This window comes from Pan troglodytes, chromosome 3 (assembly GCF_028858775.2).
Source record: "Pan troglodytes isolate AG18354 chromosome 3, NHGRI_mPanTro3-v2.0_pri, whole genome shotgun sequence".
Lineage (NCBI taxonomy): Eukaryota > Metazoa > Chordata > Mammalia > Primates > Hominidae > Pan > Pan troglodytes.
The window spans coordinates 157,152,036-157,172,577 of record NC_072401.2 but is presented as its reverse complement, the minus strand read 5'-3'; the positions used below and the strand labels follow the sequence as shown (position 1 = coordinate 157,172,577).

Sequence of the window (20,542 nt, the reverse complement as noted above, 5' to 3'; positions counted from 1 at the left end):
AGGCACAATTACATAAGCAAAGTAACTAACCTTTCTGACCCTGTATGTTGATCTTTAAAATGGGTAAAATAAGAGTAATTTGCCTTATAGGGTGTTGTAAGAATTAAACATGTAAAGCATTTACAGCAATACCATAGTAAGCACTTGGTGTGATATGTGAATTGTTAACATAATTTCTTTTCTTAGTGATATGTAGCTTAATGAAACCTAAAAGACATAGCTATTTCTAGGTCTGAGATGTGTAATGAACATTTTAGTGCTTACTATGTAGTATCATTTTTGTCATTTTACAGATGAGAAAAGCTGAAGTGCAGTGACTTAGGGAAACATACCCAAGGTCAGTGATGGAACCATAGTTAAATCTTGAGTTCCAAAGTTCTTGTTCTTTTCACTGAACAGATTAACAGCTCCAAAGAATCCAATAGTGAATTGAGTGATTTTAAGCCCATCTTACCGCAAAACAAATTCCAAAAAAATGGTCATAATGAAACCAACAGAATTAAGACTTTTCACAGTAAAGATTCAGGTTTAGCTGCAAGGTGGACGTTGGTAGAACTGAAAGTTGGTGATCCCATTCCAAAATGTGGTAAAATCAGAATAGTAGAAGCAATTCTATAAATGCAAAACTGAATCTTCTTATGCCAGAGCTTGAGCCTGTTTCTTGGAGCACTGAGAGGATAAGCAATAGGCTTGTCTTTATTGCCCCTTATGGTATCAGAGGAAGTACTACATCTTGGTGAGATGAAACTCATTAGAGACTGTGTAAAATTGCATTAATTCTTGGTTCTTTCTGCAGCTATACAATTCAACAATTGTACTACTAGTAACTGTAGTAGCCTAGAGAGGTGTGACACCTTCTTATGCAGCATGTTGTTCCAGCTAAGAAACTCAGGCTTTAGAGTTAAACAAGTATTGTCATCTCACTTACTTGGTTTGTATATCAACAAGCTCTTTTGACATGTCGTTGTTTTAGGGTAGTTATTCCATTCTGTTTATTAATATGCTATTTTTCTAAGTACTAGATTTGTTAAGTGCTTCATTAGTTAAGCCTAGACTATTTTTTTTTTGTAAATCACTTTCGAAAAGAGTTTATGCAAGTTTAATATAAGTTTTCTTCATATTTTACAAGAAAAGAGTTTATAGATAGTCCTCATTTAAAAGAAAGTAAATGAATCAAGTATTTACCTTATTAATTCAGAAGGGGGTTTTAATGCTATTACTCTGTCTCAAAATAGATCCAAATGAAGAAATCACTGAAAACCATAATTCCTTGAAATCAGATGAAAATAAAGAGAATTCATTTTCAGCAGACCATGTGACTACTGCAGTTGAGAAATCCAAGGAAAGTCAAGTGACTGCTGATGACCTTGAAGAAGAAAAGGCAAAAGCGGAACTGATTATGGATGATGACAGAACAGTTGGTCCACTACTATCTAAATCTCAGAGTATCTTAATATCTACCAGTGCAACAGCATCTTCAAAGGTATTTGTAAAAATTCATACTTTTCATACTACAGCTTAAAACTTGAAATAGAACTTTAAGAAATTTTATCTTCTGTATTATATACTTCTGAATTACCAGTGGAAAATTTATATTTTGATAGTGATATTGTATTGTCACATGGTTCTTACTTAATCCAATAAAATTTAACTTTAAGGAAAGTTTGTAGTGAATATAATGAAACCCAGTGTTTAAAAATTATCAGAGGTGTGTGATCATAATATACTTTTAAATGTCTCAGAAATGCATACTCATAGTGTATATGTTTCCATAGGTCTTCATATTTTAAAAATATAACTGTCTGGAATAATTTCTGAGATTTTAAATTAGAGTTATGTTTTTGGATATTGTTTTAAAACGTGTTAACAATTTTAACAAAAATCTTAAAGAAATGTTTATCAACATCTGTGCTTCTTTAAAATAGATGGTTATCATCAGGAACATTAGTATTATTATTCGTATTTGATCCTTTGCCTTTATTTCCTAATTTTCAAAATAATGAACTGGTGCCCTGGCAACCTCCAGAGGTGATGAAGTTGCTTTGTTTTTTCTTTTTTCAATTCATGTAAATTTAATGGTTACAAGTGCTTTTTTGTTACATGGATATATTGTGTAGTGGTAAAGTCAGACTTTTAGTATAAACTAAAATGTACATTGTACCCATTAAGTAATTTCTCATCCCGCACCTCCCTCTCACCTTTCCTAGTCTCCATTATCTATTATTCCATACTCTATATACATGTGTACACATGATTTAGCTCTGACTTGTAAGTGAGAACATGTACCATTTGACTTTCTGTTTCTGATTTATTTCACTTAAGGTAATAGCCTCCAGTTCCATCCATGTTGTTGTAAAAGATATTATTTCTTTTCTGTGTGGCTGAATAGTATTCCTGTGTGTGTGTGTGTGTGTGTGTATACACATTTTCTTTATACAATCATATGTTGATGTACATTTAGGTTGATTCCATATCTTTGCTATTGTGACTAGTGGTGTGATAAACATGAGTGCAGGTATCTTTTTTATATAATGATTTATTTTCCTTTTGGCAGATACTCACAGTGGGGTTGCTGGATTGAGTGGTAGTTCTATTTTTAGTTCCTTAAGAAATCCCCAAACTATTTTCCATAAAGATTGTACTAATTTACATTCTTACCAAGAGTATACAAGCATTCCCTTTTCTCTGTGTTCTCACCAACATCTGTTACTTTTTAAACTTTTTAATAATAGCTAAATATTCTGACTAGTATAATATATCTCACTGTGGTTTTAATTTGTGTTTCTCTGATGATTAGTGATGGTGAACTTTTTTTTTCATGTTTCTTGGCCACTTGTATGTCTTCTTTTCAAAAAGTCTATTCATGTTTTTTGCCCTCTTTTTAGTGGGGTTATTTGTTTTTTGTTGTTGTTGTTGAGGGGAACATTATTATTCTAACCTTAAGAAACAGATATGTAATATGTAGGATTACTTGTCCCTACACTAAATTGTGCCTGAGTGCTATACTTTAAAAATTTATGGTGTAGCATTTTCAGTCTTTGTTTCTCCTGAATTTGTCATTATCTCTTGTAGCTGCAATTAGCTAGCAGCTCTGTGTATTTATTATCAGCGGAAGAAAACAGGGCTAGCTGAAAATTTGTGTTTGAGCAATACTTTTATAACATAAAATACAAGCTTTTCTTAAAATTGATGAAGGAGGTTCATTAAGTCATGTTCCAGGTATATCATCCTTAGCTAATTTCTTTAGGAAAAAAACACTACTGCTAAGTTAGGGATGTGTTTATTATGTCTGTGCTCTCACTTTACCACTAGCACCCATCAGTCTGTGTAAAGTAGAAAAGTTGTTCCTTAAAAGAAGAAAGGATATTCCGGAGTTTATAGACAGGATTGTAGAATGTCTAATAGAGGCAATTCTAAATTAGAACAGGCATTTCATATGTAACAAGTAAGGTTGTAACTTGTTTCTTTTGACTGGACCCTTGGCTTCATTCTTACTCTCTACTGAATGACCTTTTCTAAACAGAAATATAATTATTCTCCATTGAAGTCTTTTTGTTGGTTTCTCATCACAAGAATTCCATCCAGACTCCTCATCGCTGCCTAGTGATCTCACCTGGTTCTTCCCTGACCCCGTCTTCCTCCGCTTTCCCTGCCATTCACTATGCTTCAGCTCCATTCACCTCTTTCTGTTTTTCAGAGATAACAGGCTCCGTCCCTTCTCAGGCTTTTACCACTTGCTGTTTCTTTCTTTCATAGACCTTCCGGTGGGCCCTTTGCACTCTTAGCTCTGATGTCAGCCCCTCAGGACAGCCTTCCCTGACCAACTTCTTTAAAGCAGCTCCTCAGCCCCACTCTAGTCATTCTCTGTCATTGCACACTATTTTATGTCCTTCATGAGCCATGTTTGCTTATATATTTATTTTTGGTCATCTGTCTCTAGAATTTAATATTCTTAAGGGCATTTTATTCGCTGATTTGCTCCCAATGTCTACTGTGTTTGACACATAGTAGACGCTTAAAGAATAGTGATTTACTGGCAGTTTGGCTTCTAAGCCTAAAAAGGATAGTTGTCATGAATAAATCATCTTTGGCATTTTCTGTTTAATAGAAAACAATTGAAGATAGAAATATAAAGAATAAAAAGTCAACAAATAATAGAGCATCCAGTGCATCTGCCAGGTAATAAAGTTACCAATATTTGTCATTTATGGGCTTGCATTCTAGCAAAGCTAGTTTTAATTTAACTTTCATAAAGTAAATTTCATTTGGTGTTACTGTATTTTCTTTTTATTTCCATTTCATAAAATGAAAGTAGTTACTTCATGATAAAACCCCTTGGTTGATGATATTATTTGAAATAAAGTAATTTATAAAAAGTAAGTCTATTACTGATTGTTTTAGTGCCTGGAATGTTTATGCAATACCTTTGCTCTCCAGGATCGTCCTAGGAATATTTTTCTTCTGTCTTAATGTCAGTGATTAGGGATTCTTTGTGCTCCAGACTGCTTCTGGAATAGAGCTTCTTTCTCCTACTTTTCCTGAGACAAGCAATATAAAATGGTAATAAAGCTGAAGTCTAGCAATGATACTTATTCATTATCAAGTATCATTGTCTAACATGAGAAATTGTACTGAAAGCCTTCAGAATCTATGAACTAAGTAGGTTTATTAAAATGATTATCTGTATAGCTTCATTCACACCAGTGATAATGAATGCCTAACTCATAAGTGCTAATCAAAAACCTTCTGAATCTTTAAAATTATCGTTAGCCAAATTATCATTAATCAAATAAAACAGAGCTAGCAAGCTTTTTCTGTAAATGGCCAGTTAGTGCATATTTTAGGCTTTGTAGGCGATACAGTCTGTATTGGAACTACTCATTTCTGCTATTTTAACAGGAAAGCAGCCACAGGCAAAACTTAACATGAATGATTACAGCTATGGTGCAATAAACTTTGTATATCAAAACCAATGGCTGGCCAAATTTTCCCACCAATCCCTGATATAGATAGTACTATTCTTTCTAATTTTATATTTGGAATGCTTCATGTAACAAAATGATGAAAGAAAATATTAAAAGAGTGATTATAACCTACTGTATTGTTTTTTCCATGTAACTTGAGAAGTGGTCCATATTTCTTAAGTTTCTAATTACAAATATTTAAAAAGAGCAATCATTTTAAAGCTATATAACTTAAAGTTATAAAATTTAAATTATGTTGAAGGGGACATATTTAAGTTATGTCCCCTTCTACATAATTTAATATTCTTTGTATACTAAGACTGTACATTTTACCTACATCATTTTCAAAGTAATTATAATTTGTTAAATTATAATGTAGTTTTCAATTTTTTTTTTGAGATGGAGTCTCACTCTGTTGCTCAGGCTGGAGTGCAGTGGCATGATCTCTGCTCACTGCAACCTCTGCCTCCTGGGCTCAAGCTATCCTCCCACCTCAGCCTCCAGGGTAGCTATGACTACAGGCATGTGCTACCACGCCAGCTAATTTTTTGTATTTTTGGTAGAGACAGGGTTTCACCATGTTGCCCAGGCTGGTCAACAGCCCAACAGGATGAGCTCAAGTCATCCACCCACTTTGGCCTTCCAAAGTGCTGGGATTACAGGTGTGAGCCATCATGCCTGGCCAGTTTTCAAATATTATACGTGCATATTCTAACAGATCTCTCTTCTACCAAATGCAATTGTAATATTTTGTCTTGATTCATTTGGATCTTTTCAGATTAATGACCTCTGAGTTTTTGAAGAAATCTAGTTCTAAAAGGAGAACTCCATCGACAACTACCTCTTCTCACTATTTAGGGACTTTAAAAGTCTTGGACCAAAAACCTTCACAGAAACAGAGCATAGAACCTGATAGAGCAGATAACATAAGGGCAGCTGTTTATCAGGTAAAAAAGGCAAATATTTTTAAGAGGAGAAGAATGATCACTTTCATAAGCCTACACTGTTTATAAAGAATAAAGTAATCCTGATAGAAAATGCTGGTTTAATACTTAAATTTATTGAGAAAGAGTTTCCTTTTAATACATGAGTAATCATATTTTACTAAATTATTTGCTTCCACACTTTGCATAACTGACCATAGTTGTTTTTAAAGAAAGAATATGCCATTGCAATTTATAGAAATACAGCACAAGCCAAAACATTGTAAAGTCTATATATGTTTTCATTTTTTTCTTCTTGAAGTTTATATGAACAAAAGGAGTTATTATGAACAAAAAGTTATTAAATTTTTTCTTTCCTGAGATGTTGTTAGGCGTACATAGAAAAAAGATTGTATTAATTTATTCACAATTCTAAAAGTCTTTTTTTGTCTTTTTTAAAGTAGAATAGTATACTTTAGAAAATTGTACATGCGAATTTCAGAGAAAATGTTAATATAAAGAATTCTAATTCACTTAAGAAATTTTAAATATTATATGACCTTTTTCTTGTTCTCATAGGAGTGGTTAGAAAAGAAAAATGTATATTTACATGAAATGCACAGAATAAAAAGAATTGAAAGTGAAAACTTAAGGATCCAAAATGAACAGGTATTCTGACATATAGAAGTAAAAATGTTTTGGATTTTTATTTCAGTAAAATATCCCTGAATATATAACTTTTCTAAATCAGCTTTTTAAATGGCAAAATAACTTGTATATTAAAGAAATGATTTCTGGTTTTACTTCTGTTTTACTTTATACATTTTAGTTTGATATAACTGTTTTACATGAAAACAGATTTTAATTTTGTATTTGCATAGGATAGCTTTGTTCCTGCTGATTATGAAGTTATTATTGTTTATGAGCACCTAATTCACTTTTAAAAGTTGATTTCATTTAGAACTTAACCAAGAAGGCCAGGTACTGTGGCTCACGCCTGTAATCCCAGCACTTTGGGAGGCCAAGGCAGATGGGATTCCTTGAGGTCTGGAGTTCGACACCAGCCTGGGCAATGTGGTGAAACCCCATCTCTACTAAAAATACAAAAATTAGCCAGGGATGGTGGTGGGCACCTGTAATCCCAGCTACTCAGGAGGCTGAGGTGGTAGGATCACTTGAACCCGGGAGGCGGAGGTTGCAGTTAGCTGAGATCGTGCCACTGTACTCCAGCCTAGGTGACAGAGACTCTGTCTCAAAAAAAAAAAAAAAAAGGCACGACAAGATAAAGGATCATTAGACACTAGTTAGCCTTCAATTTTCCTCTTTTCTCTCTTGAATTTTATAAGTATCTTCAAGTCCAACCCCTACCTGAACTCTTGATCTGTATCCTTTCCCATTGAATGGAGGTGAACTTTTGTTCCTGTCTCTTCTGTACTGAGTCTCTTCCTCTAACTCCTGCTTGTACGCTCAGTTATTTCTTATCTTCTAAAGTCAAACTTCTGGACAAAAACTCCAGTGTGCTGTTCAGTACTAAAAATAGATTTAGAAGAAAAATATTTTCCAAAGTGAACTGCACGATAATGCGTCAGTAGTGAAGGGAGCAGCCCTCCAGGGGGCGTGCCTGTCTATCTGTTAACCACGTTCATAGCAGTATGCTGCTGTGGTCAGTGCCATACCCCTTCTCATTTGATTTTCGTAGCTCTGTGAGGTAGATAGTACTTTGACTTCTAAATTATGTTACCCCAATGTTAAGGTTTTATGTCATTTAATATTGAACAATAAAGCAAACAGAATATTATGGGATTAGATTGAAGGAAGTAAAATAATAACATAACTTGCTATACAGTCTCCAACCTATTTTTCAGTCGAGCACATACTTTCAACATTTGGGATACATTTGTGCAGTAAGAACTTTATGTTTTGATACTATTCAAAATTAAGATTTAAACCAAAAATCTGCATCTTACTGCATGGCTTGGCCAATTTGCCTTACTCTAACTTACTTTAGAAGCCCATAACTTTACTGATTTTTTTTCAAATATTTTATTACGAAAATTTGACTATACCACTTAGCCTATTACAGTTTATTTTGATATAATTTGTTTAGTACACTTTCAAAAATAATAGTTGACATCTTTCTCATTAATAGGTCAATATGTGATAAATGTTTTTAGAAAAGGACGTTTTAAAACCAATGAATAATTCAGATAACATTCTTTGTAAATTAACTTATCTAAGCCATTCTAAATCAATTACCTACTTTGAAAGTTAATTTCTAAGTATAATGAATATCAGAGGACTAAAGATAAATGTATATGTGTATATTTATATCTAGCCATATTTGTGTCTATGTATATATACATATATATGTATATCACTCTATTATTTTTTCCACTGTAGAAAAAAGCTGCTAAAAGAGAAGAAGCATTAGCATCATTTGAGGCCTGGAAGGCTATGAAAGAAAAGGAAGCAAAGAAAATAGCTGCCAAAAAGAGGCTTGAAGAAAAAAACAAGAAGAAAACTGAAGAAGAAAATGCTGCAAGAAAAGGAGAAGCACTACAAGTATTCAGAACTTTGCACATCTTAATTATTTTAAAACGTTTGAAATCCAAATTAATGATTAACCATATTTTTATTTATTTTCAAATATTCACAGTAAGAAAATTATTCTGAACTTTTTCAGGCTTTTGAAAAATGGAAAGAGAAAAAGATGGAATATCTTAAAGAGAAAAATAGAAAGGAGAGAGAATATGAAAGAGCAAAGAAACAGAAAGAGGAGGAAACTGTTGCCGAGAAAAAGAAAGATAATTTAACTGCTGTTGAGAAATGGTAATCCAAAATCATAAATATTTTGATATATTTTAAATTATAGTAACACTTCAGGATTTTATAAAATTTATTTACTTGAAATTTAGTAATGCATTTCAATTTCATTACTGTCAAAGATGTACTAGGTAATCTTTATTATGTATTTTCCTTTAACTCTCCAGTGTTTTATACTATGCTCTATAGGAATGAAAAAAAGGAAGCTTTTTTCAAGCAAAAGGAAAAAGAAAAAATAAATGAGAAAAGAAAGGAAGAACTGAAAAGAGCTGAGAAAAAAGATAAAGATAAACAAGCTATTGATGAATATGAAAAATGGCTGGTAGGTATTATTTGTCAATGCACTTTTGTCTTTTTCATGTACCTTTTGTGTCTTTTCTGTCCCTAATTCTAATTCTATTTGCTGCAGACCTACTGATCATTTCTACCTGGAATCTGCTTTGTTGAATTCAAGCTCTCCTCCTGCATATAGCATATTTTCTTTGATTTAGTCATTTCTATTAATGTTTCTACTATTCCCTCAAACACCCAGGCTGAAAACTTGTTATAATCTTCTTCCTTACCTGCATCCCCACATTTACCATTTACTATTCATGCCCATTCTTCCTTTGCTGTGATTCTCACATCTAACATAGAAAGAAGACAAGTTTACTATTGAGGGTACTACGTGGTGGAACTTGGTCATGACAAAAAGTAACACTGAACTTAATAGTGAGAAAATTATTCCATCTTTTATTCTCTTTTGATGTTTCTGATGACCTCAAGGAGAATCTCTTATTTAGGAATTTTTAATGAAAGAGAGCAGGTTTGAGGTTTAGGAGGAGCAATAGCTAGCTGAACCAGATAGGTGTATATATTTGATTTCACTTTACTTATCTTTATAAAAGTTACTTTTTGTTGATGTCAAGCAAAATATTATTTTCCATTTTAGAATATCAATATAAATATGCATTTTGTCCATGTTTATATAAGTAATACATTACTATGAATAAATACTTTACATAAGTAGGTAACACATTCGTATGAATAGTTAACATATTCATATGATTCAGCAACCAAAATTATAGTATTTTTGCACTAGAAGTCTATCCAGTCAGGTTTCCTATCAAACTTTAAAACAACTCATACCAATCAACTAAATCATCCAGGTTATTTTTGATTTGCATTTCTCTGGTTAGAATTGAGCTTGAATATCTTTTCATTTGTATACAGGCCATTTATCTATTATTTTCTCTGTAAATTGTCATTTCATAGACTTTGCACACTTTTCTATTAGATTGTTGGTTTTTTTTCCTTACTGATTTCTAGAATCTTTTGTTTTGTACTGGGGAAATTAGCCTATCATTTTTTATATGAGTTGCAAATATTTACCCCCACTATATTGTTGGTTTCCCGGCTTTCCTTATAGTATCTTATGCCATGAAGAATTTAAATTTTAGGTGTCAAATTTATGTGTTTTTTTTTTTTTTGGCTTTTGATTTTCAAGCATAGTTGAAAAGACCTACACAATTTGAGGTTAAACAGAATTCTCTTATTTTTCTTCTAACAACTTTGTGACTTTAATATCTTAATGTTTTAACATTTGTTCTGCTTGGAATTTGCCCTGATACATGGTGGGAAATATGATTTCAACTTTAGTTTTTCCAAATGTATCCTTTATAAAGTAGCCCATTTTTACCCATTGATTTGAGGTGCTACTTCTGTTATATGATACCTTCTCATGTTTTCGGGTCTGTTTCTTAACTTTCTGTTTCATTGGTCAGTCTCGTGATTCCAGTGCCACACTTCCATTATTAGGCTTGATATGTCTAAATATCTGCTTGGATTCATCTCCCTTTATAGTTCTTCTTTCACAGTCTTTCTGACCAGTCTTGTTTATTTTTTCCATAAACTTAAGAATCAGCAGTAGTTAGAAAGGTACATGGGACCAAAATGAGCGATTTAAAGATAGGATAAAAAGATAAAACAATAATAAATTTAAGAAACATGCCAGACCAACATAAAGAAAATTGCAGAACTCTCCTGAACAACACAAATGAAGACTTGAGAAAATGGATCAGAATTGCCCATGCACAGAAACACACTTAACCTTATAATGATGTTATAAGGATGTCAGCTCTCCCTGAAGTCATTTAATGCAATCTTAACAAAAGCCAACAGGATTTACTCTGTGTGTTGACTTTAGTACTGCTATATGCTAATTCGATGCAGAGAAATAGTAATAAAATAAGGTAATCAAAATTGGTTCAATTTTGAATGAAAAAGGTAGTGTTTCATGATGATTTCCTTAAGTTAATCTGTTAAATAATGCTATGTTCTAAAAAAAAATTTAAAGTCCACTTATATTAAGAAGATGTACACTGACTGCTAGTATCAGTTAGGGAAATTAAATGTAAACATTTGAGTTTTCCATTTTAATTCCATATCTTCATGAAAATGGAATAGAATTTCTTTAATAAGTCACATTTAGGTATACTGTTTTTAATTATAGCACTTAATTACATTGTCATTCTCATCAGTCCTCTGAAGAACAAGAATTCCTCAAAGACCAAAGACAAAATAACATGTTTGATATCTAGTAAAATGTCTGCAAATATAGTACACCTATAAACACATAAACATACATGTTACAGATCGGTTCTCCTTCTTACCAAATTCTTATTGAAATTTGTTTGCAGATAGAATAGAAAAATTGCCCCTGTATAGAAGTCTAATGACTTCAGTTTTCATGGAAAACAACATCTCAAGCTTTTTATATACAAACTAGTTTGAACAGTAAGCATTTGGTGGGTAATTGCTTTAGGGGAAAGTTAATAGCCAAAGATCAGGTAAGACTAAAATATTTTTCTTGCCAATTACCAGATTAATTCATCATTACCTTTAGTAAGAAAATAAGCAAAAAGCTCAGTTTTCCACAGATAAATGTCTGAAGGACTTTTTAACAAGGTTCTTTTAATTACTATCAAGGTGACTATTGATTCTTTTGAATTGATATTACAGTTAATATAATTGTCTATTTGCTACCCTGGCTTTACAGCTCCCTGCTAGTAAGATGAAGCATATTTCAAGTTACTGCCCCCCCATGTTAAGTGAAATTACAAAAAGAGATTTATTCAGTCAATTTCTGTGGACACAGTCTGGTCACTGCTTTTCTTCCGCCTAGCTAGATGGTCTGTCTCTAAAATATTAAAATGATTGAAGATGATCTAATTACAGCTTTGCTTTTCTCAATTAAAATTCTGAAAGGAAGTTTCCTCTTTGCCTTATTAGAAATAGCAAGCAAACAAACATGCAAGCATTCTTATGACATGGAATGAGGATATGGGTGTTAACATTGACAAAAAAAAAAACAAACCTCCCACTTCACTTTGTTTGTTACATGTGAATGGAAAGCTTGTCCTGTATTGCCATATTATTCTTGTGGCATTTATATATATACTGATGAAAAGATGCATACATACCTAATCATTTTCCATAATGCCTTTCCTCCCAAGCCATCAACCTGCAGAGGCAGGTTTCACTAAGGGTTTTCCTGCTCCTTGAGGAATATGAGAAAAATACCAAGATGAAGAAACCACCAAACCTTATAGTGTTAGCAGAGACATAGAGGGACACCTGGTGCCCCTCTTCCATTTCTTGTCTCCTGCCTTCTGCCAAGCCTTAGTCACAATCCAAGTTGTAAGATGGAAAGACCAGATCCTACTAATATTTCAAGTATTATTATACTATAAAATATTATATCCCATATTTTTATTCCACAGATGAATTTGAGAATCATTTCATTTCCCTTCATGTCCTCCCATCAAAGAAATAACTAAGTATCTGCGTATTAGACGTATTAGACTGCGTATTAGGCGCAGATACTTAGTTATTTCTTTGACGGGAGGACATGAAGGGAAATGAAATGATTCTCAAATTCATCTGTGGAATAAAAATATGGGATATAATATGAGAATAATATGAAGTAGGACTATCCCTATCAAGCAATAAAATATAAATTTACCATTCCACTTCTGTGAATCATCATTATTTCTACTGTTCTGAATTGTTCCCATCATGTTCCAGGATACATAATCTTCCATAAAAATACACTCTCTGAACTCTGCATTTCTCTCTGTCTGTGGGCCTACTTTTGTCTGCTTTTCTTTATAGTGAAACATCTAGAAAGTTTTACTTATACTTCCTTAGTTCCTTATATCCTTTTCATTCACTTCCCACTTCAGTTTTGTCTTTGTCCTCATCACTACACCAAAATCACACTTTGAAAGTTACAGGTTTGCATCTAGACGGTCTATTGTGTGTTTCTGTCCCATTTCAGAATATCTCAGCATTCTACAGTGTTGATTTCCTCATCCTGCAGCTGTCACCTCCTTTGGCTGTCATGCTTCCCTGGTGTTCCCCTCACTTCTCTGCCTGGCTTCTGTGTCATTCGTTGAATTCTTTTACCTGAGTTCTGCATGTTAACATGGCCTGCCAAGCCCCATATAATCTTAGTCCTCATCCATTTTTTTCTCACCTGGTGCCCCTCTTCCGTTTCTTGTCTCCTGCCTTCTGCCAAGCCTTAGTCACAATGGATATTTTTGTTTCCTCCCACAGCACACATTTTTTTCCCCACTCTCAGAGCCCTCACCACTACTGTTTGCAAGCAAAGCTCGTCCCCGATATTTATCACGAGTGGCTTCTCTTATCCATCATGTCACACTTCAAAGGGACTTTCCCTGAGTCCATTTTTTGTTGAAAGTAAATACTCTTTTTTATTCCTTCTCATAGTTTTAAAACATGTTTCAGAGAAATTCACACAATTTGGAATTATCTGTTGTTTATTTTCTTGTTTGTTTCTGTCCATTTTGAAAGTTCCCTGGGGGACAGGGACCATATCTGTGTGTTGGGATTTTAAAAAATTATTTTTATTTGCAAATGACACATAAAAAGTGCACATATTTATGGAATACAGTGTGATGTTTCCATCTACATTGTATACATTGTGTAACAATCCAAAATGACTCACAAAGGTAGGCAAAATGTTTGATGCAAAGATATTAATATTTATTATAGGAAAGTACACAAATTACTAAAAATTAAAGGCAAATACCATACATTTAAATGGGCCAAATAATTGAGCAGAAAATTTACAAAAGGCTAAAGAAATGTTTGAAAATGTGCTCAAGTTCAATAATAAAGAAACATGAGGCAGAATTTTTAACTATTTGTAAAAAATTTGAAGTATCTCATACTGTCATGACATATTGAAACTTTGCACCCAGTAAATTTACTTCTGAGAATTTGTTCTCACGAAGTCACCACCAACTTATAATAGTTACTATATTTGAGTTATAATTATAGGTCTTTTTTTGTATTTTATACAATTCTTTTTTAATGTTTTCACTTTTAAAGTTTAAAAAATTAAGTGATATTAATACTTGCAAATTGACAATGTTTACTAATTTTTTTCTTGCTTCCATTTTTTGTTTGTTTGTTTTTTTGAGACAGGGTCTCACTCTGTTGCCCAGGCTGGAGTGCAGTGGTGCAATCTCGGCTCACTGCAACCTCCACCTCCCAGGCTCAAGCAATCCTCCCATCTCAGCCTCCTAAGTAGCTGGGACTATAGGTGTGCACTGCCACACCTGGCTAATTTTTGTGTTGTTTTGTAGAGATGATGTTTCACCATGTTTCCCAGGCTGGTCTCGAACTCCCAGGCTCAAACAATCCACCCACCTTAGTCTCCTAAAGTTCTGGGATTACTGGCATGAGCCACCATGCCTGGCCCTACCTGTTATTTCTTTATGATCTGTTAAACTAGGAAGTGATATATAAATATCCTATAATGGATTATTTTGTTCTTCAGCAAGCAACCTGATTTGAAAATAATAATCATATATGTACATAAATTTATAGTGTTCTATTTTCTCTTTAGGAAAATAAGGAAAAACAAGAAAGAATTGAACGAAAACAGAAGAAACGTCATTCCTTTCTTGAAAGTGAGGCACTTCCTCCGTGGAGCCCTCCAAGCAGAACTGTGTTCGCAAAAGTGTTTTGACAATTCTAGTTCTTACATTATTTAGTTATTTATCGGTTTGCCAATATTAGCCATAGATTTAAAACCATTCAATTATTTATAGTTAGAGGAATATATTTTAGTTAAATGCCAGACACTCCTGCTGACAATGAAAGAAATAGTTTGGAATGTAATCAGTGAAAGCATTTTTTTGAACTGTAGATAAACTGCCTCAAACAAAGACCTAATAATCAGATTGTTTTTACCATTAAGATACATAAGATTTTATCATGTCCTGATAATTCTTATGGTGGAGTGATTCATGATCTTTTTCATTAAGCTCTGTATGTTATTTAAGTATATTTAATTCCAGTAATAAAAAGGAAATCATCTAGGTACCATAATGATAGAAATTATTCCTTTTGTGGATGATTGTGAATCTAGATTCAGATTTTTAAATGAAGGGTCGCTGGGAAGTGCGCATATATTATTCCTTCTGAAAATGATGTTTAGCTCAAAGCAGTTGCATTTGTACTGTGCAAGTTAGAATTTTCATCAGTTGAGGCAGTAGTTCAGTAGAACTCTAATCATCAAGGCTTTTTATTTAAGAATTTTGCCTTATGTTTTAATATGAGTGTACTTTATCTGTTCCAGGCTTATATGACAATCATAGGTACTTTATAATGAGTCCACCTCTGAAATTTTTCTTTCTGAATTCTATCTCACTTTATTATTTCAGTGATACCGAAAGACATCAATGTCACAGTAGTGATATACTTATGTATTGGTTATGGAAATTCCACAGGAGTTCAAGGTCATTATCACTATAATTATTTTCCAGACTAAAGCCATAAAGGTGATTTAGGCAATTATTGTCATCTTAGCTAGTCCTGTTTTATAGCTTATATTCAGCAGACAGCTGTATGGGAAGGTAAATATGTTGACAATGTCCACAAAGCCTTTATTTATTTATTTATTTATTTGATCTCTGCATGTCCTCGTAGTAACTGGTCTCATACTTGACCTGGTCATCTGGTTTAAGACAGACCAAGTGTATGCTCACGGAGCTGAAATGCATTAGTCAGTTGTGCAATGAGGAGATGATGGATGAGAATATACAGTTCCTATTTATTGAGCATCTAATATATAATCTCTACTGGACCTTTACAAATGTATTTAACATCTTTACAACAACTTTTCAGGGTAGGTGTTACCGGCTTCATCTTACATATAAAAATACTGACGCTCAGATAAACCAAGTAACTTACCGTCCATCTGGAGTGTGCCTGAGTTGAGATCAAACGGGATTCAGTACGTCTGACTGAATCTGCCTCCTTCTGAAATCTCTATGCTCTTTTTCACACTTCTCTGTAGCCTCAGAGACTGCCAAGTTCTGTCAAGACCTCTGCATAATATCAACATTACAAACACGTTTTAACTTTTAGAGCCTAAAATCATGTATTGTTATCCAAAGATGATCTTTCTCTACAGAAATAGCTGCTTGTTCTTAGAGATGGTGGAGGTCATTAAATCTATAAAGTGAGATAAAAATCCATAAGATTTCATGAGTTACTCAGGCATCTTATAACTACTATCAGAATATCAGAAAACTCAGCAAGTTATGTGACAAAGGCTTTGAGATGGTCACTCCAGACGTTCCACATACTGAGCGTCAGCCTTCTTGCTGCAGTGCATGTGCAAGATAAGATGTCATAGGCAGCTTTGTAAGATTGTATCAGTGCTATAGACAATTAAGAGAAATTTCATAGATAAAACTAGAACCCTTTCTATATGGCCAGAACTGTAATACTTTATGAAATTGATCTGATTATCAGCAATATGTAGTATCAGCATGGAATTTAGGACCTCTCTTACTCATTCCTGTGTCCCCCATAGTACCAAAAACAGTGCCTGCCAAAATAGATTAAGTGTTTATTGTATTAGCTGTTTAGAGCTGAAAAGATATTTACAAATTCCAGGGAAGTAAAAGGAAAAAAACTGAAAAAGATACAGCTACTTTTGGGGATGTGAGATCATGAATGTGTATCTTATAGATTTCACATTATTTATTTACTTTCCAATTATTTTCTTCTACATTATCATATTTAGTGGCTAACCGTTATTACTTCTTAGGTTGTTGTGAGAACTGAGTTAATTAATGTGAAGTATTTGACACATAATAAGGACTTAAATGTTCATTGTTGTCATTATTGATTTATTACCATGAGCCCTACATTTCCCCATTTCATGAGTGTGAGAACATTAACATAGATAGGGTTGATAATGGTTATTTGACATTACACATTTTTAGGAAGAAGAAATTTCTGTCTTGCTGGCCAGTCCAGGCTGTAACACTCAAAACAAAAAAACAAAACAAACAAAAAAAAAAAACAGAAAGATGCCTTGTATTAGGGCCTTCCTAAAAAGGAAGCTGAGTAAGTATTAATTTCTTAGGATTGCTTCTGAGGTAGGATGAGGTGTTTGCATAGACCCAACAAGTCATTCACTTCAAATTTTTTTTGTCTTACTATGATAAATAACATATTATTTCCTGTTTACAGCAACCTGCACTGAAATTAACTAGTTGAATAAAATCACCTCTTCTAGCACAAATAAAGCTGAGTTCGGGGAGGTGGGTGAAAATACAGTACTGTTGTTTACTTCCTAAGATCCAAGGGAGAGAATCAAGCTTGGTAATATTCTCTTGAATATACATTTACCTATTTAAAAGGTATGATTTTCCCATATTTCCTTAGGAAGTATGTCATGTCAATATAGATATTTACTCATTAGGTTTACATTAATTTGTATTATAAGGGAATGTTTAATTCAAATTAAGGACATTAAAAGTATATAGACTTTCATATAAAAGTTCCGGTTTTATAAATTGCGTTGATCACTTAAAGAATGCAGAGATCTCAAAGTAAAGAAAACAAATTTTATGAATATTTTAAAACATTACTTAAAACAAGTTTCCTTAGAAAGCACATTTGTGGATAAATTTAAATATTAATACTAAATAATAAAGTAGTATACAGAATTTAAATTTCATAATAATGAAGAAAGTGGTAATGCTATGTAACTTAAAAGATGCAATATGGCATTTTAGATCAAGAGGTTAAAGTTTTCTTAATGAAAGAAAGTAACGATTTATGGGATAAAAATATTCCAGTGGTTTGTATTTGCTTCATACTTCAAAAGTGTTAGTCCATTTATTGTTTAAAGTTATATTGAAACTGATATTTTCACTGCTGCCAAAGCAGTACCTGACAGTAGATAGGTATCCACAGTCTTATGTTCCTTAGAGTTATAGAACTATGCCTCTGAAAGGGGTTTTAATACTTTAATAAACCTGGCCTAAACTGTTTTATTTCTAAGTTGAAGAAACTGATTGTCAAGTACTTTGACTTGTCCAATCTCATACAACTAACTATGGTACATCTAGAGTTAGATCTCAGTATCAGGGGTCCCAGTTGTATTCTGCTCACCATTCCACAATTTCGATATTGATAAAACTTTCACACTAACTTTTGAACTGTGGTTATTATTAATTTAGTTGATTCATGTCCTCTTATTCATCTCCTTACTCCTCCACTGCTGCCTTCATAACTGTCCACCAGATCAAAGCTATTTGGGTACCTACACTTTAAAGTGAGGGGAAATAATGAAGTTTCTTAAATCCTGTGTCATGGACTAAGATACAATAAAGAAAAGGAATTTCACAAAGTAGGGGAAATTACGTGTTAGTTATAATCATTCCCAAGAATAAACTAGTAAAAGAAACTTAGATTTCCCTAATTTAATCTTGACTCCAATTTTGATAGTGCTATATAAAAAGGTATTTAAACCCATATGCTTCCTTTTACATAAAAGAAAGATATCAACTTTCCTAGTTTGCATTTACACTGGCTAATAGGATAATAAAATGCTGTGTAAATGTTAAACTGGAAGTTTCTCTGAGTTATTTTTACTTTAAAATTTCATGTGATTATGCCATTTTGAATATGTATATTACATGTAATTGTATAATGTTAACTTGGGTAGGCAAAATTCTTGGTATTGAATTTAAGATGTTTTAAAAATTATTAAGAAGATATTAATGTCTGCTTTTTGATAGCATATTTTCATGTAATGTTTAGTGTATTAAAATCAACCATTCAAGATTTATTTTATTGGGTGACACTATTGACTGTGTTCCAAAATGCCCATAGTGTTAGGAAATGTGTGAGTTTTATTTGTGGGCTAAGGATAAAATAATCATATTATGCTAATATACCTTTTATTATAAATGACTAAAAATTTGGATATAAAACTGATGTTTTACTACACAAATTACAGAGAGAGATAATATAATTATATAATTATTAAATAATTAGAAAATGCAAGTAAGCAAAAGTCACCCATGTTCCCAGTTCTCATCTCCTGAAGATAGTTATAACTAACATATTATTTTGTACTCTTCCTGTTAATTAGTTTCTAGTGTACTTTCTCCTGTAGCTGAAATTAAGCTGAGAAAAAAGGAAGAGATAGTTCCTCCCTCCTCTTTCTCTCTCCCACTCTGTCTCTCTCCTGTGTTGTGTGTATATACAAATATGTATGCATGTATATATATATAATGTACATAATATATATAAAATACAAATACTAATGTGCATATTTTCAAACATACACATATTTTTTATTATTTGAAATAAGAATGAGATCAGACTACATATTTGGTAGCCAGATTTTTTTCACTCAGTGATATATCATGAACGTATTTCCATGCTAATATAATTTTCTAATAATTTTAGATGCTGTAACTACAATTTCATTGTTAATGGGCAATTTGTTGCTTTACAAATGGTAAATTATATGATAAATAATATGATCATTATTCTTGTAGCCAATATCATTATTAGAAATGATGGACCGCATTAAAGCTATAAAATTAAAAAGAATTTATAAATGTAAGGAGTTATTCAGACATCTTGTATCTAGTATTACAATATCAGAAAACTCAGCAGGTTATATGACATATACACTTTGAGATAGTCACTCAGAAGTTTTCACATACAGGATTAACCTTGCTGCAGTGCATGTGCAAGATTAAAAAAGATGTCATGGGTCACTTTGTAATGTCATATCATTGCTGTTGATAAATAAAGGAAATGTTATAAATAAAACTAGATGCCTTTTTATGTTTCCAGAACTATAAGACATAGAAGGTGAGTTGTTTAATGGGTATAGAATTTCAGTTTTTGCAGGATGAAGAGAGTTCTGGAGAGCACTTGCACGTCAGTGAGAATGTATGTAACACTACTGAACCCTACACTTAAAAATGGTTAAGATGGTAAATTTTACATATATTTGGCCACAGTTTCAAAACCACAAAGCAATAATAATAATGCTTACTTACTTGCTCATATAAGAGAGATATAGAGAAGACTTCTCCCCTGATTATAGAATGTCTTTTGTTTGGTCTGACTGGACCAACTTGCTCATCTCAGATGAGTCATCATTGATTCAATTACAGTTGCCAGGAGAATGTCAGATGCTGAAGGACTTAAACCTGGATTGAATACTGAGTAAGAAAGCAACAGTTCAAGTAAATCTCCTAGTAACTCTTCATTTCAGATTTTGTTCTTGAACCCACTATATTTTTGACATAAGCTTTAGGGTTCTTGTTATGCTTTTAAAACCAAATCGTATTATGATTTCTGGGAGACTTGTAGTAACCATACACAATAATGGAATCCATTCACTTGAAGTAGATATGATGAAATGAATCCCCATCTAGAGGTTGAGTTCAGTTATATTTCTGTATGCATGGCCATATAACTTTTAAAAATAACTCC

At 32.8% G+C, this 20,542-nt stretch overlaps 1 protein-coding gene across 8 annotated transcripts in view; it reads left to right on the top strand.

Moving 5' to 3' along the window:
* MAP9 (microtubule associated protein 9) overlaps nt 1-19,870 on the top strand; it is a 35,389-nt gene extending 15,519 nt beyond the window's left edge. For 5 of the 8 annotated variants that reach the window (XM_024356347.3, XM_054683452.2, XM_009448452.4 and 2 more), the window contains exons 7-14: nt 1,236-1,483; nt 4,109-4,179; nt 5,743-5,911; nt 6,467-6,556; nt 8,288-8,449; nt 8,571-8,716; nt 8,900-9,032; nt 14,625-15,109. In XM_024356347.3, coding sequence (XP_024212115.2) covers nt 1,236-1,483; nt 4,109-4,179; nt 5,743-5,911; nt 6,467-6,556; nt 8,288-8,449; nt 8,571-8,716; nt 8,900-9,032; nt 14,625-14,747 — 1,142 coding nt within the window. In that variant the 3' untranslated portion in view covers nt 14,748-15,109. Of the gene's footprint in view, nt 1-1,235; nt 1,484-4,108; nt 4,180-5,742; nt 5,912-6,466; nt 6,557-8,287; nt 8,450-8,570; nt 8,717-8,899; nt 9,033-14,624 lie in introns of all 8 variants that reach the window. The other 3 variants (XM_024356348.3, XM_063809942.1, XM_517499.5) reach the window with 2 other exon arrangements.
* The last annotated feature ends 672 nt before the right edge of the window (nt 19,871-20,542 follow it).